This window comes from Budorcas taxicolor, chromosome 1 (genome assembly GCF_023091745.1).
Source record: "Budorcas taxicolor isolate Tak-1 chromosome 1, Takin1.1, whole genome shotgun sequence".
In the NCBI taxonomy this organism is placed as follows: Eukaryota; Metazoa; Chordata; class Mammalia; order Artiodactyla; family Bovidae; genus Budorcas; species Budorcas taxicolor.
In genome coordinates, this window is record NC_068910.1 from 66,721,494 (window position 1) to 66,749,485 (window position 27,992).

Consider the following 27,992-nt stretch of genomic DNA (forward strand, 5'->3'; position numbering starts at 1 on the left):
AGCTGTGGGCGAAGTCTGGTCTGCTGCCTGCTTTGTAAATTAAGCATTATTGGAGTACAGGCATATGCTCATCTGTCCACATAGTGTCTGTGCTGTTATAACAGCAGAGATGAATAGTCCTGACGGAGACCGTTTGGTCTGCAAAGCCAAAAATGTACACCGTCTGGTTCTTTACAGAAGAAGTTGGCTAATCCCTGGCTTAGAGGGTAGAGGTCAGATTTGCATAGGCTGAAAAATTCTTCTTGATCTTGTCCCAAACAGGTTAATCACCACCACCACTCTTTGAAATACTGTAAACGCTACCCTGTTTTCTTGTGTGCCTGCATGATTTCATATATTTTATTCCTTCTTTTTCATCTATCACATTCTTATTGTTGCTTCAAAACTCAGCCAAGTTTATTTTTTCTTTATCAAACTTCCCTCAACTCTTCCTGGCAACTCTTCTGTAACACTGTTTTTATACTTCTATTATAGAGCTTTTATGTTATAGCCCATAGTTTATGTATATTTATAGCACATTTATTCTTCTGACAATGTCCCCTAAATTCTTTACGTTGATTGTGGTAATCATTTTTGTATACACAGCACCTAACATCATTTGGCAACTAGTGCAGTTCAGTTCAGTTCAGTCGCTCAGTCGTGTCTGACTCTTTGCGACCCCATGAATCGCAGCACGCCAGGCCTCCCTGTTCATCACCAACTCCTGGAGTTCACTCAGACTCACGTCCATCGAATCCGTGATACCATCCAGCCATCTCATCCTCGGTCGTCCCCTTCTCCTCCTGCCCCCAATCCCTCCCAGCATCAGAGTCTTTTCCAATGAGTCAACTCTTCGCATGAGATGGTCAAAGTACTGGAGTTTCAGCTTTAGCATCATTCCTTCCAAAGAAATCCCAGGGCTGATCTCCTTCAGAATGGACTGGTTGGATCTCCTTGCAAAGGACTCTCAAGAGTCTTCTCCAACACCACAGTTCAAAAGCATCAGTTATTCGGTGCTCAGCCTTCTTCACAGTCCAACTCTCACATCCATACATGACCACAGGAAAAACCATAGCCTTGACTAGACGGACCTTAGTCGGCAAAGTAATGTCTCTGCTTTTGAATATACTATCTAGGTTGATCATAACTTTTCTTCCAAGGAGTAAGCGTCTTTTAATTTCATGGCTGCAGTCACCATCTGCACTGATTTTGGAGCCCCGAAAAATGAAGTCTGACACTGTTTCCACTCTTTCCCCATCTATTTCCCATGAAGTGATGGGACCGGATGCCATGATCTTCGTTTTCTGAATATTGAGCTTTAAGCCAACTTTTTCACTCTCCTCTTTCACTTTCATCAAGAGGCTTTTTCGCTGCTCTTGACTTTCTGCCATAAGGGTGGTGTCATCTGCATATCTGAGGTTATTGATATTTTTCCCGGCAATCTGGATTCCAGCTTGTGCTTCATCCAGCCCAGCATTTCTCATGATGTACTCTGCATAGAAGTTAAATAAGCAGGGGGACAATATACAGCCTTGATGTACTCCTTTTCCTAGTTGGAACCAGTCTGTTGTCCATGTCCAGTTCTAACTGTTGCTTCCTGACCTGCATACAGATTTCTCAAGAGGCAAGTCAGGTGGTCTGGTATTCCCATCTCTTTCAGAATTTTCCACAGTTTATTGTGATCCACACAGTCAAAGGCTTTGGCATAGTCAATAAAGCAGAAATAGATGTTTTTCTGGAACTCTCTTGCTTTTTCCATGATCCAGCGGATGTTGGCAATTTGATCTCTGGTTACTCTGCCTTTTCTAAAACCAGCTTGAACATCAGGGAGTTCACGGTTCACGTATTGCTGAAGTCTGGCTTGGAGAATTTTGAGCATTACTATCATGTGAGATGAGTGCAATTGTGCGGTAGTTTGAGCATTCTTTGGCATTTCCTTTCTTTGGAATTGGAATGAAAACTGACCTTTTCCAGTCCTGTGGCCACTGCTGAGTTTTCCAAATTTGCTGGCATGTTGAGTGCAGCACTTTCACAGCATCATCTTTCAGGATTTGAAACAGCTCAACTGGAATTCCATCACCTCCACTAGCAAAGAAAGATGAACAAACAGATGGTAGTATGAAAGTTTGGTCAAAGGAAAGAATTTTGAATTTTGGGACTTGGGTGTCTATGGAAATTGCTCAGACCATGTTTATATATTATTCAGGTGTTTGTTGTTTTCTCCTCTTGCTTTTTGCAGCTGTCCTTTGGTTTCCTAAACTAACTGTTTAGAAATTTTCACAATAGAATCATTTAAAATGCCCTCTAAAAAGGCATTCCCTGGTGGTCCAGTGATTAGGATTCCGAGCTTCCACTTAAGGGGGCATAGGTTTGATCCCTGGTTGGGGAACTAAGATCCTGTATGCTGCATGGCACAGGCAAAAAAAAAAAAAAAAAAGGACTCATTTCTCTTTATAAAGAGTTACCTCTTTTAGGAGTGGCAATAATGACTGTCTAATGTCTAGTCAAGGCTATGGTTTTTCCAGTGGTCATGTATGGATGTGAGAGTTGGACTGTGAAGAAAGCTGAGCGCCGAAGAATTGATGCTTTTGAACTGTGGTGTTGGAGAAGACTCTTGAAAGTCCCTTGGACTGCAAGGAGATCCAACCAGTCTGTCCTAAAGGAGATCAGTCCTGGGTGTTCATTGGAAAGACTGATGCTAAAACTGAATGGCATCACCGAGTCGATGGACGTGAGTCTGAGTGAACTCCTGGAGTTGGTGTTGGACAGGGAGGCCTGGAGTGCTGCGATTCATGGGGTCGCAAAGAGTCGGACATGATTGAGCGACTGAACCGAACTGAACTGAACTGAATGTATTAGGAAACTTCCATTAGTTCAGTTTAATAATCTTGTTTTTTAAAAATTGCTACCAGGGTCAGTTTTATGGGAGAACATACCAGTAATTTCCTTGACCTCAAAAAAGTTTGTTTATTAAACATAGTTATAGACATAGTACATCATATAAAAGGTTTTTCAACAGGCAAGAAGAATCAATTCATAGTTTTAATTACTGTGTTAATGTTAAAAGTCACTTTGCATTAAAAAAATGTAATTCATGCTCAGTGCAACAGACTTTGAAAATAGACTAAAAAACACACACCATCTTATTATCATCCATATGTATAATGATATTACGGAAGTACTGGTGTTTGTCCTAGCATTTTTACACATGTATGTGTTTATATATACTGCTGATTCTTTTTTTCTAAAAAGGAAATAATGCAATAGTTTTAATAACCTGCTTTTTTCGCTTAGTCATTACCATTTATTCATGCCATTCAGTGTTTCTCAGAAACAAATATAAAACAAGTTCTTTTCACATGGCATGTGGGATATCAGCTCCCCAACTAGAGATCACACCTGCACCCCCTGCATTGGAAGCATGGGGTCTTAACCACTGGGCCACCAGGGAAGTCCCTCAGAAATACTTTTTAAATGTCTGCATTCACGCCAAAGCCTTTGACTGTGGGGATCACAACAAACTGGAAAATTCTGAAAGAGATGGGAATACCAGACCACCTGACCTGCCTCCTGAGAAACCTGTAGGCAGGTCAGGAAGCAACACTTAGAACTGGACATGAACAACAGACTGGTTCCAAATTGGGAAAGCAGTACATCAAGGCTGTATATTGTTAGCCTGTTTGTTTAACTTCTATGCAGAGTACATCATGTGAAATGCTGGGCTGGATAAAGCAAAAGCTGGAATCAACATTTCCAGGAAAAATATCAATAACCTCAGATATGCAGATGATGCCTCCCTTAGGGCAGAAAGCGAAGAACTAAAGAGCCTCTTGATGAAAGTGAAAGCAGAGAGTGAAAAAGTTGGCTTAAAACTCAACATTCAGAAAATAAAGGTCATGGCATCTGGTCCCGTCACTTCATGGCAAATAGATGGGGAAACAATGGGAATAGAGATTTTATTTTCTTGGGCTCCAAGATCACTGCAGATGGTGACTGCAGCCATGAAATTAAAAGATGCTTGCTCCTTGGAAGGAAAGTTATGACCAACCTAGACAGCATATTAAAAAGCAGAGACATTACTTTGCCAACAAAGGTCCGTCTAGTCATAGCTATCATTTTTCCAGTGGTCATGTATGGGTGTGAGAGTGGACTGTGAAGAAGGCTGAGCACCGAAGAATTGATGCTTTTGAACTGTGGTGTTGGAGAAGACTCTTGAGAGTCCCTTGGACTGCAAGGAGATCCAACCAGTCCATCCTAAGGGAGATGATCAGTCCTGGGTGTTCATTGGAAGGACTGATGTTGAAGCTGAAACTCCAATACTTTGGCCACCTGATGTGAAGAGCTGACTCATTCGAAAAGACCCTGATGCTGGGAAAGATCGAAGGCAGGAGGAGAAAGGGACAACAGAGGATGAGATGGTTGGATGGCATCACTGACTCAATGGACATGAATTTGGGTGAAGTCCGGGAGTTGGTGATGGACTGGGAAGCCTGGGGTGCTGCAGTTCAGGGGGTTGCAAAGAGTTGGATAGGAACTGAGCTACTGAACTGAACTGAACTGATGCCATTTTATACAAGGGACTTCATTGTCCACAGATTTTAATATCCAAAGGGAGTCCTGGAACCAAACCCCCTGTATATACTGAGGGATGACCATATGTTTTCTGAAATGAATTTTAAGAAAACTAGTTGTTTGGCTGTGTCAGGTCTTAGTTGCAGTATGCGGGACCTTTCCGGATCTTTCACTGTGGCGTGCTCCTTTGCTAGCTGTGGTTCCACAGGCTCTGGGACGAATGGGCTCAGTAGTTGCGGCCTGCAAACCTAGTTGCCCTGAGGCATGTGGGATTTTAGTTCCCCGACCAGGGATCAAACCAACATCTGCATTGAAAGGTGGATTCTTAACCCTTGGACCACTGGGTAAGTCCTGGGAAATGAATTTTACAATAGGAAGTACGACTTCTGTTTTAACCTTCAGACATTGTCTTAAATTCATGGTGACCTTCCCCTAAACTTGCTTTTTAACTAGTTAATATTTAATCTTTGATAACAGTTCATCTACATGTCTGTAAACTATCTTGATGAAACATATCCATAATGCATACAGAGTAAGTCTTTAGTGTGGCTAAAGCGTATCTAAATGATAAAATTAAAAAAAACTTTTTGTGGGTAAAATTTACGTACTGTAAAATACACAGCTCTTAAGTGTACACTTCAGTAACTTTTGATAAATACGTGTACCTGCATAATCAGTATCTCAACCAAGATACAGGCCATTTCTATCACTCCCCCCGCCCCCCACCCTGCAAAAAAAGTTCCCTTGTAGTCAGTTCTCAGTCCCTATAGGCAATCATGTTTTGATTTCTGGGAACATTGGTTAGTTTCGCCTCTTAAGCTTCATTTAAATAGCATCATACGTATATACTCATTTGTGTCTGCCTTTTTTCACATAAATCAGGTTTCTGAGGTTTTTTTCCTGGGTGATTATATATATTCATCCTTTTTTGTCCCTGAATAATATTCCATTCTGTGGATTGATCATAAATTGTTTATCCATTTGTTCTTCTGTTAAGCATTTAGGTTGTTTCAGTTTGGAACTAATATGAGTAAACCTGCTCTAAACTTCCTTGTAAAAGTCTTTTTGTGTATGTGGACACATGTTTTTACTTCCCTTGGTGAATATTTAGAAATGGAATTGCTAGATTATAGGAAGGTTTGTTTTAACTTCGTAAGAAATCGCAACCAGAAACGTGTAAGATTTCCAATTGTTCTACCACCAACAGTCAATCTTTTTAAAAGTCTTAGCTCTTCTAGTGGACGTGATATTTCTTTAATTTGCATTTCCCTGATGACTAATGATATTCAGTGCTTTTTAAGATGCTTTTGTTCATTGTATTTTAATTTAATTAATTTATTGTTGGCTGCAGTGGGTCATTGTTGCTGTGTGAGGACTTTCTCTAGTTGCGGTGAGGGGTTATTCAGGTATTTAAGAGAGTTTATATAGCAGTGTTTGAGGCTAGCTGTTGGCTGGGCTAGCCTGGAACTGTAGACCAGAACGCCTATATGTGGTCTCCTCACAGTACTGTGGTCTTGGATTTTTCATGAAGGAACCAGGACTCTGGTTTTAGTGTTCCTTACCTTGTATGATCTAGTCTAAGAAGTTACATGACATCACTTTCTCTACTTTGTTGGTCAACCCACCTTTGCTGTGCTGTGCTTAGTCATGTCTGACTCTTTGCAACCCCCTGGACTGTAGCCTACCAGGCTTCTCTGCCCATGGGGATTTTCCAGGCAAGAAAACTAGAGTGGGTTGCTGTGCCCTCCTCCAGGGGATCTTCCCAACCCTGAGATCGAACCCAGGTCTCTCACATTGCAGGCAGATTCTTTACCATATGAGCTACAGGGGAAGCCCAAGAATACTGGAGTGGGTAGCCTATTCCTTCTCCAGGGGAGCTTCCCGACCCAGGAATCGAACCAGGGTCTCCTGCATTGCAGGTGGATTCTTTACCAGTTGAGCTACCAGGGAAGCCCTCAACCCACCTTTATTGTTGGCCTCAATTCAAAGGAAGGTACATAGATCCACCTCTCAATTGGAGAAGTGTCAGAGACTTTGCTCATTTAACAGATACTGTTAGTAAGCGCCCTCTTGTGTCCTAGCAGTCTTAGGTACATCTCAATAGATGTAGTACTGAATTTTTCTGAATAGATGTAGTGTAGTACTGAATTTTTCTTCTTACCTATACGAGATAAAGACCTGAAGTAAGTTGGTCTTTAAAGCTTTAAGAAAGTAGTAGAATATTTCACTTTTTTAAAATATTTCCTCACATGGATTTTTTTTCTTTTTTTTTTAGAATATAGTATTTAATGAAAAATACATGCTTAAGTGGTGAAAATGGCGGGCTTCCTAGACAATTTCCGTTGGCCGGAATGTGAGTGCATTGACTGGAGTGAGAGAAGAAACGCGGTGGCCTCTGTGGTTGCAGGTATATTGGTAAGTGGAAAGGCGTGGTTGGCAACATTCATGCCTCACCTTTCCCCCTGGAAATTTATCTTGATTCCTTTGCACTGTGAATAACCAAGATAGTACAGTTTTTGTAGGCAGTAGCTTTTTTTCCTGCCTTTTTGTTTTACTGTTTATGTATTTATCTTGGGCCGTGCTGGGCTTTCGTCGCTGTGTGCAGGTCTGCTCTGGTTGCAGCGCCCGTGCTTCTCATTGCAGCGCCGCCTCTCCTGGAGGAGCGTAGGCTGTAGGGCGCGTGGGCTTCTGTAGTTGCTGCTCGGGGGCTCCAGGGCCCGGGCTCAGTAGCTGTGCTGCATGGGCTTAGTTGCTCCTCTGCATGTGGAATCCTCACGGGCCAGGGATTGAACCCGTGGACCTTGCATTGGCAGGCAGATTCTTAACTGCTAGATCACCAGGGAAGTCCTTTTTTTTTTTAATGCTTTTTACTAAAAATATCAAACATACAGACAAAAATAGAATGGTATAAAGAGTCCCTTCTCACCCTCTGTACTTAATCTTTGAGCTTCAAAAAAAATTAAATCATGGACTTCTCTGATGGGCCAGTGGTTAAGACTCCAGGATTCCACTGCAGGGGGCATGAGCTGGATCCCTCCTCAGGGGACTAAGATCCCACATGCCGCAATGAAAGTGAAAGTGAAGTTGCTCAGTTGTGTCCAACTCTTTGGGAACCCATGGACTGTAGCCTGCCAGGCTCCCCTGTCCATGGGACTCTCCAGGCAAGAATACTAGAATGGGTTGCCATTTCCTTCTCCAGGAGATCTTCCCAACCTAGGGATGAAACCTCGGTCTCCTGCATGGCAAGCAGATTCTTTACCCTCTGAGCCACTAGGGAAGCCACAGGGCACAGCGCCCCCTCCCCCAGCCCTGCAAAATCAGATCATGGCCAGTCTTGTGGTGGAAATCAAGCATTCCCTGCCCCCACTGAATAAGATACTTGCGATATTTTAAACGTCGTTCAAGAGCTTCTTTACGATACTGGCATACTCCATCATGAAGTTTTGCATTAATTTTCTTGGTCTGAAGACTCTTGTTATAAAACTTTTCATTTTGAAGCTAAATGTATTCTGGTGCCTCCAAGGCCTGAAACGGGTTACGTTCCCTTTCACGGAGCTCATCATTGAAACCACAACCACCTTGAGCTGGGACCAGAAAGATCCTTTTAGACTTAATGTAAATTTCTCCTTTTCAGTGTATAGTTCTACACCTGAAGTCCAATAGAAAAAAAAAAAAAGTAGGACAAGAACTCAAGATAACTGTGAAGCAGTATGCATGCAGAAGTCTTTTAGGTGTTTTCTAAGTTTTTCTTGCTCTCTAGGGTCATCTCGCCTGCACTTAATTTGCCTATGAAATTCCTTAGTAACTTTTTTACTTTGTCTATTCAGCCTAGTTTACATAGAAACTTTACATTTTGCAAACTCACATTTAATCAGTTTTATAGTATTTAATCAAATTGCCTATTAATTAAAATCATAGCAAGCTTAGACGTTTTCTTGGAGACGTGGCAACTCATTTGTGGAAACGAAAGTGCTTGGTCACATTAAAAAGGAATGTCCAAGTGCTTTTTAATATGAACAAGAGAGTGAAACTAGGTAATCAGGGAACTGGTTAGTTAAGAGAGCTTTGGTTGTATATAATTTAATGGTGCATTTATGGTGTATTTTATGGTTGTATATAAATTTATGGTGAAAGAAGCAGATAATTCATTCCTAGATAATAAATTTTTCATCTTGGACTGAGAGCAGAACATCAGAATCTTATACTGATTTAATTAGTTGGATTTACCTCATATACTATAAAGAAGTAAACAAGGGATTCTTATTTTTTATATTTCAGCATCTAAAACTCAAAGTAGACATATTTCATTGCATGTTTCAATTATATGGTCCATAGAGAACGTGAAATGTTAAGGAGCATGTAAGCCGAGTGTTAGAGTTAGTGCTGTTTTACCGACGTGGGCCCTTTCTCCTCCTCAAGTTTTTTACCGGTTGGTGGATAATGATCGACGCAGCTGTAGTGTATCCGAAGCCAGAGCAGCTGAACCATGCCTTTCACACATGTGGTGTGTTTTCCACATTGGCTTTCTTCATGTAAGTATGAGGTAACTCTCAACTCAAGATGATTTTCCTAAAAACTTTTTTTTTCTCAAAAGTTTAATGCTATCTGAAATAACTTCGATTGATTCTTTAACATGATATATATATATATGTGCTTATATCTATATTCCCATTTTATTAAAATTTTTTTAAATCAAGAATGACTTGAATTTAGTCAGATAATCTTTATCCTCTATAATGATTCAGCATGTGATTTTCGATCTTAATATTTGTTAAACTGACAAATTACTATGTTTTATAGATCTTAAGACTATTTTTTGTATTTTAACATCTCTGAAGATGAGCATGCTTCTCATAGTCATTGGTATCTTATAATTCATAAATTTTTCCCTTGGCAGCATGAAAAATAATGGTGCATCTTAAAAATCATTGGCATTTTAGATTTAATCAAGTTTGTACATTTGTAGATTTTTTAGGAGGGGAGTAATCCATGGAGTGTTATTTAAATGTATTACTTGACTGTATTTGCCAGTATTGGGGGGAGGACAGGATTAACCTTAAATTAAGAGATTGATCTATGGCTTTTCTTTTTTATTAAATCATTTTCAGGTTTAGCCATTCTGTTACTTCCTAAGAGTTCAGAAGCTTTTCATGGATGTCTTTTAATAATTTAAAAAATATGTTGAATATTAAGATTACATAATTTTATTATAGTCAGAAGCTTTAAAAACATTTAAATTTGTAGAAGATGGATCTACTTATATTCATTTAGGATACTAAGTAAAGACAGTTCCTACTACAAATGAACCTGCTCTGACAAAAGTGGAAAGAGAAGCTTAATAAAGTGAGCCTATTTATTATACATAAACCACATGTTCTCTGAATTTGAGAAATGGATGAGAGAAAGTCACTTGACTTTTAACACAAAGAGAAACTTTTGAGCTCTTGGTTATAGTGAGAGCCTTAAAATGGGGTAACACACAGTGGGCCACTCATGTAAAATAGGCAAGGAAATCAGAAAACAGGAGTCTCTTTCATAATCTCTGGAGGCAAGTGATAGTAATCCCTGAAAATTAAATCTTGTCTGGGTGTATTTTAGTAAAGTAAGACTACTGTAATATTTCTATCCATTAGGACATTTAAGTTAAAAGATACATTCAGTTATTTAGATGTTGACTTTAGTTAGAAAATGTTTCTCTTCTAAATGACTTGTGAAGAAGTCATTCCCTTCTAAATATCTGTGACTCTTTTAGCAGCCTGAAAGCTTATTGGATGATTTTGTCTTGTTCTAGGATAAACGCTGTGTCCAACGCTCAGGTGAGAGGTGACAGTTACGAGAGCGGCTGTTTGGGAAGAACAGGTAAGGCCCTTTTGAGTGGTTACTGTATGCTAGTGAAAGAGGGATTTATCAGTAGAAAAAACAAAGCCTCTTGTGAGTCTTTATTTAGGGATGGTAATGATTATGTAGAATTGTTAGTGTTTTGCTTTTAAAAAAGTTTTTGTTATTTAAAACTTTAAGAAAGTTGAAGTTACTGGTTTTTGTCATCCTATATTGTCTGTAGTATATAGATAAAATATACCATTCAGAATCAGTGGATCTTGACTCCAGGTTATTCTTCCTGTACTAATGATGGATTTATTCTTGTCCCAAATGTTGACCAATAATATTACTTACAATATGGCTGATTGTGATTATTTAACAGCAAAGTACGAACACAAGAAATCAAACCTAGGGCTCCAGTGTTTTTGACATTTAGTTCTGATCACCTGAATAACCAACCCACAGACTACAGTGAAAGTGTCTAGAAGAACCATGCTGTCTACATACACAATTTTTTGTTCGAAATCTTTTGATTTGTCATCCAATAGTATTTTTCTTTTATTCTGACTATGACACATTCTGTTAGAATCCAGGGGTTTGTTTCCAGTGGAATTTTCTTGCTGTATATGAGAAGTACAGGACTAGACATCCTATTTCCAGCCTTTAAGGATGAGAGAGGTTAACTTGTAATTATAGTCAGAAATTGGGACTACGTGGGAAAGGAATTTTGAAGGATGATTAGGAATAATAGCAAGCACTTGTAGAATTCAGTTCAGTTCAGTTGCTCAGTCATGTCCGTCTCTTTGCGACTCCATGGACTGTAGCACACCAGGCTTCCCTGCCCAAAGCTAACTCCAGGAGCTTGCTCAAACTCATGTCCGTCGAGTCAGTGATGCCATCCAACCATCTCATCCTCATCCTCCCACCTTTAATCTTTCTTAGCATCAGGATCTTTTCCAAGGAGTCAGTTCTTTGCATCAGGTGGCCAAAGTATTGGAGTTTCAGCTTCAGCATCAATCCTTTCAGTAAATATTCAGGACCCATTTCCTTTAGGATAGACTGGTTGGATCTCCTTGCAGTCCAAGGGACTCTCAAGAGTCTTCTCCAATACCACAGTTCAAAAGAATCAAATCTTTGGCGCTCAACTTTCTTTATAGTCCAACTCTCACACCTATACATGACCACTGGAAAAACGATAGCTTTGACTAGATGGACCTTTGTGGGCAAAATAATGTCTCTGCTTTTTAATACGCTGTCTAGGTTGGTCATAACTTTCCTTTCAAGGAATAAGTGTCTTTTAATTTCGTGGCTGCAGTCACCATCTGCAGTGATTTTGGAGCCCAAGAAAATAAAGTCTGTCACTGTTTTCACTGTTTCCCCATCTATTTGCCATGAAGGGATGGGACCAGATGCCATGACCTTTGTTTTCTGAATGTTGAGCTTTAAGCCAACTTTTTCACTCCTCTTTCACTTTCATCAGGAGTCTGTTTAGTTCTTCTTTGCTTTTTGCCATAAGGGTGGTGTCATATGCATATCTGAGGTTGTTGATATTTTTCCTGGCAGTCTTGATTCCAGCTTTTGCTTCATCCAGCTGGCATTTCACATGATGTACTCTTCATATAAGTTAAACAAGCAGGGTGAGAGTATACAGCCTTGACATACTCCTTTCTCCATTTGGACCCAGTCTGTTGTTCCATGTCCAGTTCTAACTGTTGCTTCCTGACCTGCATACAGATTTCTCAAGAGGCAGGTCAGGCGATCTGGTATTCCCATCTCTTGAAGAATTTACCACAGTTTGTTGTGATCCATACAGTCAAAGGCTTTTGGCGTAGTCAGTAAAGCAGAAATAGATGTTTTTCTGGAACTCTTGCTTTCTTGATGATCCAATGGATGTTGGCAATTTGATCTCTGGTTCCTCTGCCTTTTCTAAAGCCAGTTTGACATCTGGAAGTTCATGGTTCACATACTGTTGAAGCCTGGCCTGGAGAATTTTGAGCATTACTTTGCTAGCATGTGAGATGAATGCAATTGTGCAGTAGTTTAAACATTCTCTGGCATTGCCTTTCTTTGGGATTGGAATGAAAACTGACCTTTCCCAGTCCTATGGCCACTACGGAGTTTTCAAATTTGCTGGCATATTGAGTGCAGCACTTTCACAGCATCATCTCTTAGGATTTGAAACAGCTCCACTGGAATTCCTTCACCTCCGCTAGCTTTGTTCATTGTGATGTTTCCTAAGGCCCACTTGACTTTGTGTTCTAGGATGTCTGGCTCTGGGTGAGTGATCACACCATCATGGTTATCTCGGTCGTGAGGTCATGAAGATATTTTTTGTACAGTTCTTCCATGTATTCTTGCCTCCTCTTCTTAATATCTTCTGCTTCTGTTAGGTCCATACCATTTCTGTCCTTTATTGTGCCTATCTTTGCATGAAATATTCCCTTGGTATCTCTAATTTTCTTGAAGAGATCTCTAGTCTTTCCCATTCTGTTGTTTTCTTCTATTTGCATTGATCACTGAGGAAGGCTTTCTTATCTCTCCTTGCTCATCTTTGAAACTCTGCATTCAAATGGGTATATCTTTTCTTTTCTCCTTTGCCTTTAGTGTCTCTTCTTTTCTCAGCTATTTGTAAGGCCTCCTCAGACAACCATTTTGCCTTTTTGCATTTCTTTTTCTTGGGGATGGTCTTGATCCCTGCCTCCTATACAATGACATGAACCTCCATCCATAGTTCTTCAGGCACTCTGTCTGTCAGATCTAACCCCTTGAATCTGTTTGTCACTTCCACTGTATAATCGTAAGGGATTTGATTTAGGTCATTCCTAAACGGTCTAGTTGTTTTCCTCACTTTCTTCAATTTAAGCCTAAATTTGGCAATAAGGAGTTCATGATCTGAGCCACAGTCACCTCTGGTCTTGTTTGCTGACTGCATAGAGCTTCTCCATCTTTGGTTGCAAAGAATATAGTCAGTCTGATTTCTGTATTGACCATCTGGTGATGTCCATGTGTAGAGTCTTCTCTTGTGTTGTTGGAAGAGGGTGTTTGCTATGACCAGTGCGTTCTCTTGGCAAAACTCTGTTAGCCTTTGCCCTGCTTCATTTTGTACTCCAAGGCCAAATTTGCTTGTTACTCCAGGTGTTTCTTGACTTCCTACTTTTGTGTTCCAGTCCCCTATACTGAAAAGGACATCTTTTTTGGGTGTTAGTTCTAGAAAGTCTTGTAGGTCTTCATAGAACCATTCAACTTCAGCTTCAGCATTAGTGGTTGGGGCATAGACTTGGATTACTGTGATATTGAATGGTTTGCCTTGAAAATGAACAGAGATCATTCTGTCATTTTTGAGATTGCATCCAAGTACTACATTTCTGACTCTTGTTGACTATTAGGGCTACTCCATTTCTTGCCCACAGTAGTAGATATAAATTCGCCCACTGCAGTCCATTCTAGTTCACTGATTCCTGAAATGCCAGTGTTCACTCTTGCCATCTCCTGTTTGGCCACTTCCAATTTACGTTGATTCATGGCAGTGGCACCCCACTCCAGTCCTCTTGCCTGGAGAATCCCAGGGACGGGGGAGCCTGGTGAGCTGCCATCTCTGGGGTCGCACAGAGTCGGACACGACTGAAGTGACTTAGCAGCATGGACCTAATGTTCCCTGTTCCTATGCAATATTGCTCTTTACAGCATTGGACTTTACTTCTATCGCCAGTCCCATCTACAACTGGGTGTTGTTTTTGCTTTGGCTCCATCTCTTCATTCTTTCTGGAGTTATTTCGCCATTGATCTCCAGTAGCATTTTGGGTACCTACCGACCTAGGGAGTTCATCTTTCAGGGTTATATCTTTTTACCTTTTCATACTGTTCATGGGGTTCTCAAGGCAAGAATACTGAAGTGGTTTGCATTCCCTTCTTGTAGAATACTTAGTGTATACCAAAGACTACCCTGAATTCTCTACACATATTAACTCAGTTAATTTTGCAGTAGTCCTTGGAGATAAGTGATCTTGTCCTCAATTTTAGATGAAGGAACTAAGGCACAGAGAGCTCAAGTAACTTGTCCAGAGTCAGAAAGCAAGTGTGGTGGGGCCAGGATTTACACACTGACAGGCTGGTTTCAGAGCCTACGCTTTTAGCCACTGTGTCATGCTTGTATCCAGTCGAGAACCGTTTAGTCTCCTTGTCTGTTACCATTTACTCAGTGTAATTGAGGATAATTTTATATGAAATATAAAGTTCAGTTTAAGGTGTACGATTTGAATTTTGACAAATGTACACAGTGTGTAACTACACCTACAGTCATAGTGTAGAATATTTCTGTTACCCCAGAAAGTTTAATCCCCTTTCCCCTACCTGGCCACCACTAATCTGCCTCCTGTCACTGTAGTTTTGCCCTTCCTAGAATCTTATGTACTCACTGAATGACTCCCACTTTCCCTCTTCAGCCCCTGGCAACCACGACTGTACTTTCTGTTTCTGTGAGCTTGACTGTCTTAGACACCTCACATAAAGGGCATGGGCCTGGAAGAAGGAAATCCTGCCGTATGTGACAGTAGGGATGAACCTGGAGGACGTGAGGCTAAGTGAACTCAGCCAGTTACAGGGGGACAAGTCAGCTTTCTTTTGCACCTGATGCTTTAAATGCTGATGCAGATTTTATAATTTCACTTCCGTTGTGATCCTTGAAGAATTAGAGAGGCTGGAGATAGTGGCAAATGGCAGACAAACCTAAGTTAAAAGTGCATTGCGGGGCTTCCCTGGCGGCTCCGTGGTAAAGAATTCACTGCCAGTGCAGGGGACACAGGTTCGACCCCTGACCCGGGAGGATCCCACATACCATGGAGCAGCTAAGCCCACGAGCTGCAGCTATTGAGCCGGCACTCTAGAGCCAGGAGCTGCAGCTCCAGAAGCCCGCGCACCCCAGAGCCCCTGCTCCGCAATAGGAGCAGCCCCCACAGTGAGCAGCCCCCACACTTCATCCAGAGAGCAGCCCCTGCTCACTGCAACTGGGAAAAAGCCCACAGAGCAACAAAGACCCAGCACAACCGAAAATAAAAATAAATAAAAATTATTTTAAAAGTGCATTGTGTGTGTTTGTGTGCACATGCTCACTTGCATGTCTTGTGCCCCAGCTTCAGCAAGTAGTGTCAGGAATGAGTGAGAATGAAGAATAAAAGAGCATGTATTAGCAAGTGGAAATGTTGTGCGTAGAGCACACGTTTATTTATTTGATCATTAAAAATATATTCCACAGACATTGCTGTGGATTATGTTACTGTTATCTATTTGGCATAGAAAATTGTGCTGTAACTTACCCAAAGCTTTTTAGCTTAAAGGTAGAACTTATATTTGTCTTGGGTCTGTCTGGTTCCAAAGCCTGTACTTTTTACTCTTAGTGACTTACATTTTATTCCGTGATTATTCTCTACTCCGTTAAAGTTCATAGTACAGCTTATACACAGTGCCTTTAGTGCAAGTTCTGTCTAGTACTTCAGAAAATAAGGGCAGACTGTCTTATAGGCATGCTCAGTTACTGCCACACTTTCATACTACTTTAACGGTTTATTTGTGATTTATTCCTATTTAATTCCCAGAATAATTTGCAGGAAGAGTGTTATCAAAGTAATAAATATACAACAAATGGGAATGTTAAATAAGAAGGAACAGGAACCACAGGTAGAAAGGAGATCTTGTACTTAGAATCTAGGACAAGATGGATACTCTCATTAATTGTTTATTAACCTGACTCTGAGTTTCCCTGTAGTCAAAGCAAAAAAGGGAAAATATTAGTTTTTTATTCTTTGTTAAACAAAAGCATCCTCATTTTTTAAGGGAAGTTTGTTTTTTTTCTTGTTCTATCAGAAGAGTTTTGAGTAGTCACATATAAAGGACATGAAGGAAAATAATTACAAGCAGTTTCGGTAGTTCCTTTTCATTTACTTTAGAAAAGAGCTGAGATTGAATTTGGAAGATGTCTTTCTCCAAGGAGCTAAACATTACTGTATATTTCTGGAGATCTGCTTAGTATTATGATAAAACTGAGATAATCTGGAGACCCGTTTTTTTCGAACATCAGCTGTTCTAGACATGCTGAGCTTTGAGCTTGCTGCTTATCTGGTGTCCAAAATATATGAATTTCTGTTCACTTAGTAATAGGATATCTGCAATGAAGGCAAGTTTAGCTATTACGGAAATCAACGTGGGTTTTATTTTCATTCCAGTGGAGCTTTATTGAAACCCTTCCACACGGTGACAGGCTGTCAGTATACCTGTGATCAGGGTCTGGCACAAATGCTAACTTGCTTTCCTAAAAGTGTGTTGAATCTACTCATGTGTCCAGATGATCACTGAATTGAGATTCTGTGTTGTATAAATTAAAAAATTCTGCATAGTGAGGGGTTGAAGAGATGCTTTTGTCCTTGAACTTTTCAAGGATACGTGGCACAAGTTGCCGCCTCAGCATAAGAGAGACTGATATATGGCTGCTGTTAGTACCATATTGAGTAGTAACATGATTTTAATACTGATGAAGAGGGGACATATGGTCTTTATTCATTTATTCATTCTTTATTCATTTGTAATCTCTTATTCCTATATGGTAATAGCTGTCTGAAATACATTTGTTACTTCTAATAGAACAATTACTTTGATAATGTATAACAGGATAACTTTTCAGTTCAGTTCAGTTCAGTTGCTCTTTGCGACCCCATGAATCATGGCACGCCATGCCTCCCTGTCCATCACCAACTCCCGGAGTTCACTCATACTCACATCCATCAAGTCAGTGATGCCAGCCAGCCATCTCATCCTCTGTTGTCCCCTTCTCCTCCTGCCCCCAATCCCTCCCAGCATCAGAGTCTTTTCCAGTGAGTCAACTCTTTGCATGAGGTGGCCAAAGTACTGGAGTTTCAGCTTTAGCATCAGTCCTTCCAAAGAAATCCCAGGGTTGATCTCCTTCAGAATGGACTGGTTGGATCTCCTTGCAAGGGACTCTCAAGAGTCTTCTCCAACACCGCAGTTCAAACGCATCAGTTCTTTGGTGCTCAGCCTTCTTCACAATCCAACTGTCACATCCATATATGACCACAGGAAAAACCATAGCCTTGACTAGACAGACCTTAGTCGGCAAAGTAATGTCTCTGCTTTTGAATATGCTGTCTAGGTTGGTCATAACTTTTCTTCTAAGGAGTAAGCATCTTTTAATTTCGTGGCTGAAGTCACCATCTGCAGTGATTTTGGAGCCCAAAAAATAAAGTCTGACACTGTTTCAGCTGTTTCCCCATCTATTTCCCATGAAGTGATGGGATCAGATGCCATGATCTTTGTTTTCTGAATGTTGAGCTTTAAGCCAACTTTTTCACTCTCCTCTTGCACTTTCATCAAGAGGCTTTTTAGTTTCTCTTCACTTTCTGCCATAAGGGTGGTGTCATCTACATATCTGAGGTTATTGATATTTCTCCCAGCAATCTGGATTCCAGCTTGTGCTTCTTCCAGCCCAACATTTCTCATGATGTACTCTGCATAGAAGTTAAATAAGCAGTGTGACAGTATACAGCCTTGACGTACTCCTTTTCCTATTTGGAACCTGTCTGTTGTTCCATGTCCAGTTCTAACTGTTGCTTCCTGACCTGCATATAGGTTTCTCAAGAGGCAGGTCAGGTGGTCTGGTATTCCCATCTCTTTCAGAATATTCCACAGTTTATTGTGATCCACACCATCAAAGGCTTTGGCATAGTCAATAAAGCAGAAATAAATGTTTTTCTGGAACTCTCTTGCCTTTTCCATGATCCAGTGGATGTTGGCAATTTGATCTCTGGTTCCTCTGCCTTTTCTAAAACCAGCTTGAACATCTGGAAGTTCATGGTTCACATATTGCTGAAGCCTGGCTTGGAGAATCCTGAGCATTACTTTACTAGCGTGTGAGATGAGTGCAGTTGTGCGGTAGTTTGAGCATTCTTTGGCATTACCTTTCTTTGGGATTGGAATGAAAACTGACCTTTTCCAGTCCTGTGGCCACTGCTGAGTTTTCCAAACTTGCTGGCATATTGAGTGCAGCACTTTCACAGTATCATCTTTCAGGATTTGAAACAGCTCAAATGGAATTCCATTACCTCCACTAGCTTTGTTCTTAGTGATGCTTTCTAAGGCCCACTTGACTTCACATTCCAGGATGTCTGGCTCTAGGTGAGTGATCACACCACCGTGATTATCTTGGTCGTGAGGATCTTTTTTGTACAGTTCTTCTGTGTATTCATGCCACCTCTTCTTAATATCTTCTGCTTCTGTGAGGTCCATACTATTTCTGTCCTTTATCGAACCCATCTTTGCATGAAATGTTCCCTTGGTATCTCTGATTATCTTGAAGAGACCTCTAGTCTTTCCCATTGTGTTGTTTTCCTCTAGTTCTTTGCATTGATCGCTGAGGAAGGCTTTCTTATCTCTTCTTGCTATTCTTTGGAATTCTGCATTCAAATGCTTATATCTTCCATTTTCCCCTTTGCTTTTCGCCTCTCTTCTTTTCACAGCTATTTGTAAGGCCTCCCCAGACAGCCATTTTTCTTTTTTGCATTTCTTTTCCATGGAGATGGTCTTGATCCCTGTCTCCTGTACAGTATCATGAACCTCCATCCATAGCTCATCAGGCACTCTTATCTAACCCTAACTTGACTTTTCAGTTAGGGTCCAATTAATCAGTTCGATCAAGTAGGCAGACTTAAGAAGCCTGCCTACTGTAATTTATTGAGCTGTCAGTTTTTTTAGCCAGTAGAATGGTAACTTACCCTTTTTCCCTTTCCAAGTGTTGCTTTACCCTTTTCAGTTTTATTTTTTAAAATCTTCATTCAGTTAGTTGTTAAAGCAGGTGTATATAAATACGTGACTGTCTTTGGTGGGCATAGTGTGTATTAATTTATGTGTTCTGGTGCTATGTATTCCTGAGACATAGAGCTGCAGGAATGAGCAAAATCATAAAGCCTGTTTTTCACACAGGTGCTCGAGTTTGGCTCTTCATTGGTTTCATGTTGATGTTTGGGTCACTGATTGCTTCCATGTGGATTCTCTTTGGTGCCTATGTTACCCAGAGTAAGTATTTATTCCTCTTTTCTTTCATAGGAGAGATTCAGGTATGTCTTTTCTATGTGGCTTAGTTGGCATCTCCCCATGGAGTAAAATTTAGTGTAATTACTCAGCTTCAAGCTAAGACTCTGTGTAAAAATAAAAGTTGTTTAATATAACTTTCTTGTGGGGTCTTTGAGTGCAGTAGGGTAGGCTCGCTGGGAAATCCAAGCCACTGACAAGACCAGGTAACTCTCAGCCATCTCTCGAGGTTCTCATTCCTTTCCTATCCTAGGCAGCCAGGCTGTACACTAGAGGCCTTTTACTGAGGGTCATGGTCTTAAAAGTGGGAACCCTGCACAGGGCTACAGCCCCTTATACACAGCTCAAAAACCCACGAAGTGCTGAAGGTCAAGAATTTCATAACCAGCTTGGCAGCAAAACCTGACCTAAATTGACCTGGTGCTCATTATTATCTTTATTTGCTTTAGTAAGCATTCAAATGTTTTATTATGGGAATAATGGTTGTATTTGATTGTGGGATACTGGTCCAAACCCAGTTGCAGGTGCTATGTAATATTATGCCCTGTGTTATCATTCTTAAATCTGAAAAAATCTGAGTTCTAAAACATGTCTGGCCCCAAGGATTTCAAGATAAGGTGTTATGGACACCAGTATCTTTCTGTCCACTGATACATCTCCTCTCCAACCCCAGTGTCTAATTTTTTATTCATAGGTACAAGGGGAGTCTTTTAAGTGCAAGATTGAAGACGTGTGTAGCCTTCATGTAGAAACTGTTGATGCAATGGAGTGAGCTCTTAGCATACCATTCTGAGTCTTGGGACTGTTTCAGTCACCACAGCTTTTCATCAGGGAGGTGGTGAGAGGTTTTGAAAAAGAGGAGCCAGTTGTACGCTGTACTCCTGGAAGCATCCGAGGAACCTTTCACTGGTTCTCCCCCTTCACTGCAAAGATAGGATCAGTTTCAGATAACACTTTATTCATCATCTGATGCTTCTGTCTTTGGAATCTCTTTGTCACTCTGCTTAACTGTCACATCTCCTTGTCCCAACCCCCAGCTGACCTTTTAATGTAGTGATAGGATCCCTTAAGTATCATAGGTTGATCAGTATTAGATTTTGGAATACCTTCATCTTTCATTTTGTGCAAAATAAATAGGTATAAGAGGTCAGTGGTTGACTAATGTTTAAATACCACCACTCACCAAATATATCTAAAATGTGTTATTTTAGTTAATTAAAAATACTATGGAGCTTGCAGTTGTTGGGCTATACCGTGTAGCATATGTTGGGCCGTTCCATGTAGCATATGTTGGGCCGTCCCATGTAGCGTATGTTGGGCTGTTCCATGTAGCATGTGCGATCTTCCTTCCGCCACCAGTCAAAGTGCAGAATCCTAACCACTGGACCGCCAGGGAATTCCCTTTAGTGGTTGTATCTTAATCTTTAAAGATCCAGTACATATTGAGAAATTTCTTGATTATGGATCTCATTTTCATGTTGCTACAGCACTGCTTATTACATAGGCTTAAAGTGTTTTGGCCAAACCACACAGCCTGTAGGATCTTAGTTCCCTGACCAGGGATTGAACCCGCCTTCCCTGCGGTGGAAGCTTGGAGTCTTAACCACTGGACCACCAAGGAATTCCCTATGTCTGCATCTTAGTTTGCAAACTGAACATGCATTTACTTCAGAGAGCATTTCTAGCACATAGTTCAAATCTTTTAGTGTACAGATTTCCTGGAACTGTTAATGATAGTAGCAGCTAACAGTTACACAGTACTTCACGTGCAAGCACTGTCGTGAGTGCTGTGCACAGTCTACCCTCTCACTCTCTGTGAGTAGGTGTGCTTACAATGTCCATTTTACAGATGAGGAAAGTAAGGGATAATGGGTTAAATAACTTGCCCATGATCATGCATTTAGTCAGTGATAGAGGTGGGATTAAGATCCCGGGGTATGGCTCAAACTTGGAGCTTTTAACCATGTAGCTATCTTGTTTGCTGTGATTTCAAAGGCTACAAATTGAATATTTCTTCATCCCACTTAGTATTTTTAATCAACATTGATTGTTTTATAAAAGTTAATATCCACAAAAATTTGAATCATATCCAATGTTTTCTTTTTCCTTCTTAAAAAGATAGTCACTCTTTTCTCCAGGAGAATATGATGATGAATTCTAATGATTCTTTTTCCATATGTGTCAGATTTATGAAATAAAACTCCTAAATTCATGAAGGAAAATAAGCTGAACAGACTGTTAGATCATCAAAAATGTAATTTGCATCTTTCTAACATTGCGCATTCCTAACGTTGTATATTTCTGTCACTGTGTACTTCTAGCATTGTGTATCTCTGACATTGTGTATTTATTGGCCATGGGACCTGACGGATGAGCTGCTGCTTCCTCAGCCGTTGAGATGTAGCGGAAACCATAGCAAATACTTAAGACAAAAAGAAAATCTAGTAGATTCTTTGTCTTTTATCCAGAATGAAAGTAACCCTTTGTTTTGAGAGAATAAGGTTCGCATTTTCTTATTTCGGTTTCGTTGTAGATTTCTTTTTTCTTTTCTTTTTCTGGCTGTACCATGTGGCTTGTGGGATCTTAGTTGCATGAACTGACTGAACCCTGAGATTGAGCCCTGAGAGCGAAAGCGCAGAGTCCTCGCCACTGGACTGCCAGGGTATTCCCTCATTGTGGATTGCTTAGAGTTAATGAATAATAGTATTTTATAATATACAGAGCATTATAAATGTCACAAATACTTTGTTGCTGACCTTTGCCTTTTGTAATCTTCTGATCTGTTTTACTTTGTATGTGCAGATACTGATGTTTATCCAGGACTAGCTGTGTTTTTTCAAAATGCACTTATATTTTTTAGGTAAGTTGCCTAATTTTTAAACTATGTGTGTATACCATTTACAGAAACATCATCTTTATTATAAGAGCAGCATATGCAATGAAACCTGTATAAATCTATAATATATAAAACTTCTTTTAAAACATGAAAGTTCTACTATTGCATAAAAGCATACATAAACCACTTAACTAGGGGCCCTGCTGTATGCATACATAAAGGTGGATGCTTTATGTATGTTAACTTTTAAAATTCCCGTGTAATTGTCTTAAGTATGTGAACCAGATGGTGCTCCTATTTTATCAATGAGAAAATAAGACTCAGAGGCTTACTTAAGTTCACTTAATAAGCAAATACTGAACAGGGATTTGGACCCACCAGACTGCTGTTTCCATAGGCTGCGTTTTGTTAAGAAGCCATATCATGTACCTTCAGTTAAAAAAAAAAATTAGAATTAATACATAATATGCATGTCATATACAAAACCTGATTGGGGAATTAAATTTTTTTTTAAGTTTTTAAAGATAACTTTAAGTAAAATAATAAAATGATCAGAACTGTTTTTTAGGGATAATCCTCTATAAAGCTTCCAAAATGAAGCCTGTATCCTTTGCTTTTTGAGATGAAAATGTCTTTTAGTGTAAAGATAGGTAAGTACTTAAGGCATCATTTATAAAACTACACCCTTTACCCTACACCTCACTCACTGAAGCATTAAGATCTAAGCGTTGAAGAAGTTTGTTTTCGTCATTGGTTTTAAGGAGTTAGATTATGGAGGGCTGTGGTGTCGTTTTCTTCATATTTCTTCTGTTTGGGGTTCACTGAGTCTCTTGGATCTGTGGATGTATCGTTTTCACCATGCTTGGAATCTTTTCAGACAGTGTTTCCTCAGATCTTTTTTTCTGTCCACCCTTCCCTCCTGGGTTCCAGCTATACACGTGCTAAACTGCTAGATGTCATTCCACAGCTCACTGGTGCCTCGTTCTTTGCGTGCTTTCTTCCTGCCTCTCCACCCCTGCTCTTCTGCCCACCAAGTCTCCTCTTTTCTTGTTTTCTCTCTGTGTTTCATTTGGGTTAGTTTCCACTGTTATATCTTTAAATTCCCTGATGGCTGCTTCTATCACGTCTAAGCTGCTGTTACTCCCATCCAGTGTGTTTTTCATCTCAGACATTGTGTTTTTCATCTCTGTTAACTTGATTTGGGCTTTTATTTTTTTCACCGTTTCCACGTCTCTCCCTAACATGCTTATGCTCTTCCTCGGTCTTGAACATATGAAGTATGTTTATAACTATGTCAGTGTCCTTGTCTAAGTGTGTCAGTTCTCAGTCTGTTTCTATTGATTACTTCCGTTTCCTTTTTTCATTCTGGGTTTCTTCCTCTGTTTGCCCTTTGCTGGGGGCTGGACTTTTGGGTGTTCCTTTAAATGTTTTTGAGCTTTGTTCTGAATGCAGCTCAGTCATTTGGAAACGAGTTGATCCTTTGGATCTTGCTTTTAAGCTTTGTTAAGCAGGCCCAAAGCAGCTTTAGTCTGGGATTAATAGGGCCCCCTTGCTAAGGCAGAGAGCACTTCTGAGTGTTCTTCCTGATGCCGCATGTGTCCTGAGGTGTCCACTCTGCTGTGAGATTATGAGGTATCCCCAGCCCTGTGGGAGCTGTGGGAACAGTTCTTTCCACTGTCTCCTTCCCTTTTCTTGGGTAGTTTCCGCACACGCATCTACTGTCAGTACTCGGCAGAAGCCCATGGGGCTGTGCCCTCTAGCTCTCCGTCCTCCACCTTGCACACTCTGGCTGCTCGACCCCCCCGAACTCTCAGCACTGTTTCCTCACCTCAGGAGACCACTGTGCCTGGGTTCCCTCTTATTGCACTGTGGCCGGGGCACTCTTGGTTTTGAAAGATGTGTGGCTGTTTCTGTGTCTTGTGATTGTATTTCTCGGCACATGACTGACACCCTTCTGGGAATACATTGAATTTGCACAAAGACATCTTAGGCACTGTTTGGAGATCAAATTTAAATTCAGATTCAGCCCTTTGCAGGGGCAGACGAGCCTGTATAAATGACAGTTGGCTGAATAGAAACCGTATGTATGTAAAGGCCTGTGCTCACGTGGGCAGTGGCTGGTGCATCAGCTGTGCGCCCCGCCCAGAGGCCAGCGTGCGCCGGGCCTTTTCTGAGTGCAGAGGGCAGCTTCTCCTCCTCTGTGTGCAGTGCCCACTGGTCCGCCACGCCCTGGCCACTCACTGTTGACGTTTCTTAAGGTTCTGTTCTAGGCCTCTTCCTGACTCGTTCTTCTCTCGATGAGGTCCTCTTTGCTGGGGACTTCAGTTAGTACCTGTGTGCCTGGGAGCCACAGATGTCTATCTCTGTCTAAACCACGTATTGGATTCTTCCTTATCCAATCCCGAGTGGCTGATGTTTCAGATCTAGCACAGCCAGTGTACCCAGAGCTCAAACTCCTGGTCCCAGAGTGTCCCATCTTTCTGCCCTTTCCTTCTTCCCCTCATACCTTGCTGAGGTGATTTCTTCCTTCCTTCCCTCTCTCTCCTCCCTCCCTCCCCGCCCGGGTCTTCAGGGCTGTGGGCAGGTTTTCTCTAGTTGTGGAGAGTGGGGGCTCCTCTTGATGGTGGTGTGTGGGCTTCTCACTGTGGTGGCCGCTTCTGTTGCGGAGCATGAGCTCTAGGTGCGTGGGCTCAGCAGTTGTGGCGCACAAGCTTAGATGCCCCGTGCCATATGGGATCTTCCCAAACTGGGGATCAAACCCGTGTCGCTGCATTGGCAGGTGGACCCCCAGGGAAGTCCCACACTCCCTTTCTTTTAGATCTCAGTTCAGTCATCACTTCCTTAGGAAAACCGTGACGTCTAACTAGGTCGGATCCTTGTGTTTCTCTCTCGGTACCATGTGTATCGCTGAGTTGGGATTTGGCTTTCTCCCACTAGTGAGCACATTTATCTAGTTTCGGCTCACAGTCACATTCCCAGTGCTTAGCCAGGTGCCTCGTGCCCAGCCCATACTCTGTACAGTAACTTTTTGTAAATGAATGCAGAATTGCGTCATGGTCTGCTTTAGGATGCTTCCATTTTGGTAGCTCAGATACTGTAAAACCCTAGAGATGTGAGTGACTTTATTGCTGGCCACGATGAGAAATGTGCCCTTTCCATACTGGTGTCCTATCCAGTAACTTCAGGCTTTAAGCAGATATTAAACTCAGCCATGAGGTCCATAGACTGCTTTATAAGACAAGCAAATTCAGACCAACAGCACCACAGTCTTTAATTTTAGAAGCTGATAGAAAGGATCAGTGAGGTACCCATCAAAGCATATTTAGAAAATGAATTCTCTATTGTGTTTCTATGTGATTTTACCTCACGATTTATTTTAATATCTTTCCAGCACTCTGATCTACAAATTTGGAAGAACTGAAGAGCTATGGACCTGAGATCACTTCTCAAATCACGTTTTCCTTTTGTTATATTCTATCTGTAGATAAGTTTTTATCTCAGTATAATTTACACATTGCCAAATGGAATAGATTGTACATTAAATGTTTTGTCTCTTTACACTTTTATGCCCTGAGTTTTTAAATAGTTTTATGAAGTTTCTGTCCTTTTTTTTCCATTGACTTAGATTGTTAATATGTACATAGTATAAGACTATATAGATGAGATGAGGAGTGTCAGCTTTTTATTCTTGAAGACTTAAAGCTAAATCTGTTCCCTGAGCCAGGGTTGTATCATCACGGTCATTGTAGCGTTAACTACTTTGCCTGATTTTCAAAGATGTGCAAAAAATACAGCTCCACATATCTGAAATAAGCACTGAGCCATTAAAAGGGGTATTTTAGCAAGTTGTAATTTATTTTGGCTTAAAAATGAGATTTTTTTTTAAAGGAAAAATGTTTGTTCTTATGTATAAAAAAAGTGGACTTTTATATGAAAATTTTTAAAAATGCCTGAAGGACTAGTTTGAAAACCTCTTCTAAAAAACAATTCCTCTAATAAGACTTTTTTTGAAAAAGGGTAATACATGATCGCATAAGCTCAGTTTTACATGGCTGATGTAAAAAGACTGTTAGGCAGCTCAGCAACATGCTTCTTAACAAAAGCAGCTTAAACAGTTGTCTTTTGACAGCCTGCTATTATCTATGTTACCAAATTCTATATCAAGCAAGTTTGAAGACAATTGCACTTTAAAAGCATGAACCATATAATGAAAAGTGGAATAATTAGATTCAGGATAAAAGCTCTTCTTTCCAAAGGAGATCATTATGACCTAGTGAAAAATTAGGCATTTCATCCACTCAGTGACTTGACTGCAAGTCTGTCTTTGCTCTAGCTCTCAAAACTTTAGGTGAACTCTCCCTGCAAAATACATCTTTAACCCGAAAGTTCTTACTCCAGTCGAAAGCTTCTTTTGCTGAGTATGAAATACTGTATTTGCACTGTGTGTATTCCCCTGAGAGATTTCAAAGGGAGAGCTGGGTCTTTATTTCTACTTTAGCTTTCCTTTGTTTTTTTTTTTGTTGCACTTTTTTTCAACAGGTTTTTTGTTGTTGCACTTTTTTCCTCCAGAGGGACTTTTCTAGAGCCTTTTGTTGTAAGACAGAATAATATTAGTGATATTATACGCAGCTTCTAACATAAGCCGTATTTTGCTTAATGTCTCTCCTCTCTGAGGTTTTACTGCGCACAGAGTATGAAGCAGTTGTGGAATGCTGTGCCTTTGTCTGATAATCACTTTCTCTTTGTTGTTTTTTCCTTCAAAAATACCATCTTGCTTCCAGTAAATTGTAAGACTTAATTACATGTTTCCACTCCCTTGTAACTTGTTGCAATAAATATTACTTCTCACACATTGTAATATTATTAAATCTGTTGGAGAAAACAAACTGTAAAATTTGGTTTGCTGTTCAGTTTTCAATCATTTCCAGTGGACCTGGTCAAAGAAGTGTTTCCCTTTACAAAAAACAACAACAACAACAACAAAATATATATATATGTATATATATTTTTCCCCCTGTTGGGGGCAGGGGACACAACTGCTCAACTTGTGAGATTCTAGTTTCCTGACCAAGGCTCAAACCTGGGCCCTCAGCAGTGAAAGTGGGGAGTCCCAACCACTGGACCGGCAGTGAATTCCCAGGAGAAATATGTTCTACTCAGATTTGTGAAGTGCTAGTGTGAAGGCTCGGAAAAGGTGATGGCACCCCACTCCAGTACTCTTGCCTGGAAAGTCCCATGGAGGGAGGAGCCTGGTAGGCTGCAGTCCATGGGGTCGCGAAGAGTCAGACACGACTGAGCGCCTTCACTTTCACTTTTCACTTTCATGCATTGGGAAAGGAAATGGCAACCCACTCCAGTGTTCTTGCCTGGAGAATCCCAGGGACGGGGGAGCCTGGTGGGCTGCTGTCTGTGGGGTCGCACAGAGTCGGGCACAACTGAAGCAACTTAGCAGCAGCAGCAGCAGCAGTGTGAAGGCTAATGAAGGGAAGGCTGACTGAAATCGTGGCTGCTTTTTCTATTTTTGACTCTGTCATGAATTTTTTTTTAATTGGGAGCAAATCACTTGATTTCCCTGTTTGTTTCCTCATTAAAAAAAAAAAAAAGAATGTTAGTATCCACTCCTATCAGACACTGTCAGAATAGAGTCCTTTGTAAATCTTTAAAGGTGCATGTGATTCCCTTAAAATCTCCC

General features: G+C 40.7%; 1 protein-coding gene across 2 annotated transcripts in view; it reads left to right on the forward strand.

The window, feature by feature from the left end:
• The window catches only part of TMEM50B (transmembrane protein 50B), a 41,395-nt gene extending 14,218 nt beyond the window's left edge, over nt 1-27,177 (forward strand). Inside the window, exons 2-7 of one of the 2 annotated variants that reach the window (XM_052640185.1) lie at nt 6,827-6,966; nt 8,971-9,083; nt 10,343-10,410; nt 19,357-19,449; nt 22,267-22,324; nt 25,692-27,177. In XM_052640185.1, the coding sequence (XP_052496145.1) occupies nt 6,868-6,966; nt 8,971-9,083; nt 10,343-10,410; nt 19,357-19,449; nt 22,267-22,324; nt 25,692-25,737 (477 nt within the window). In that variant the 5' untranslated portion in view covers nt 6,827-6,867 and the 3' untranslated portion in view covers nt 25,738-27,177. The remainder of the gene's footprint in view (nt 1-6,826; nt 6,967-8,970; nt 9,084-10,342; nt 10,411-19,356; nt 19,450-22,266; nt 22,325-25,691) is intronic. The other variant, XM_052640193.1, reaches the window with a different exon arrangement.
• Nucleotides 27,178-27,992: the final 815 nt, after the last annotated feature.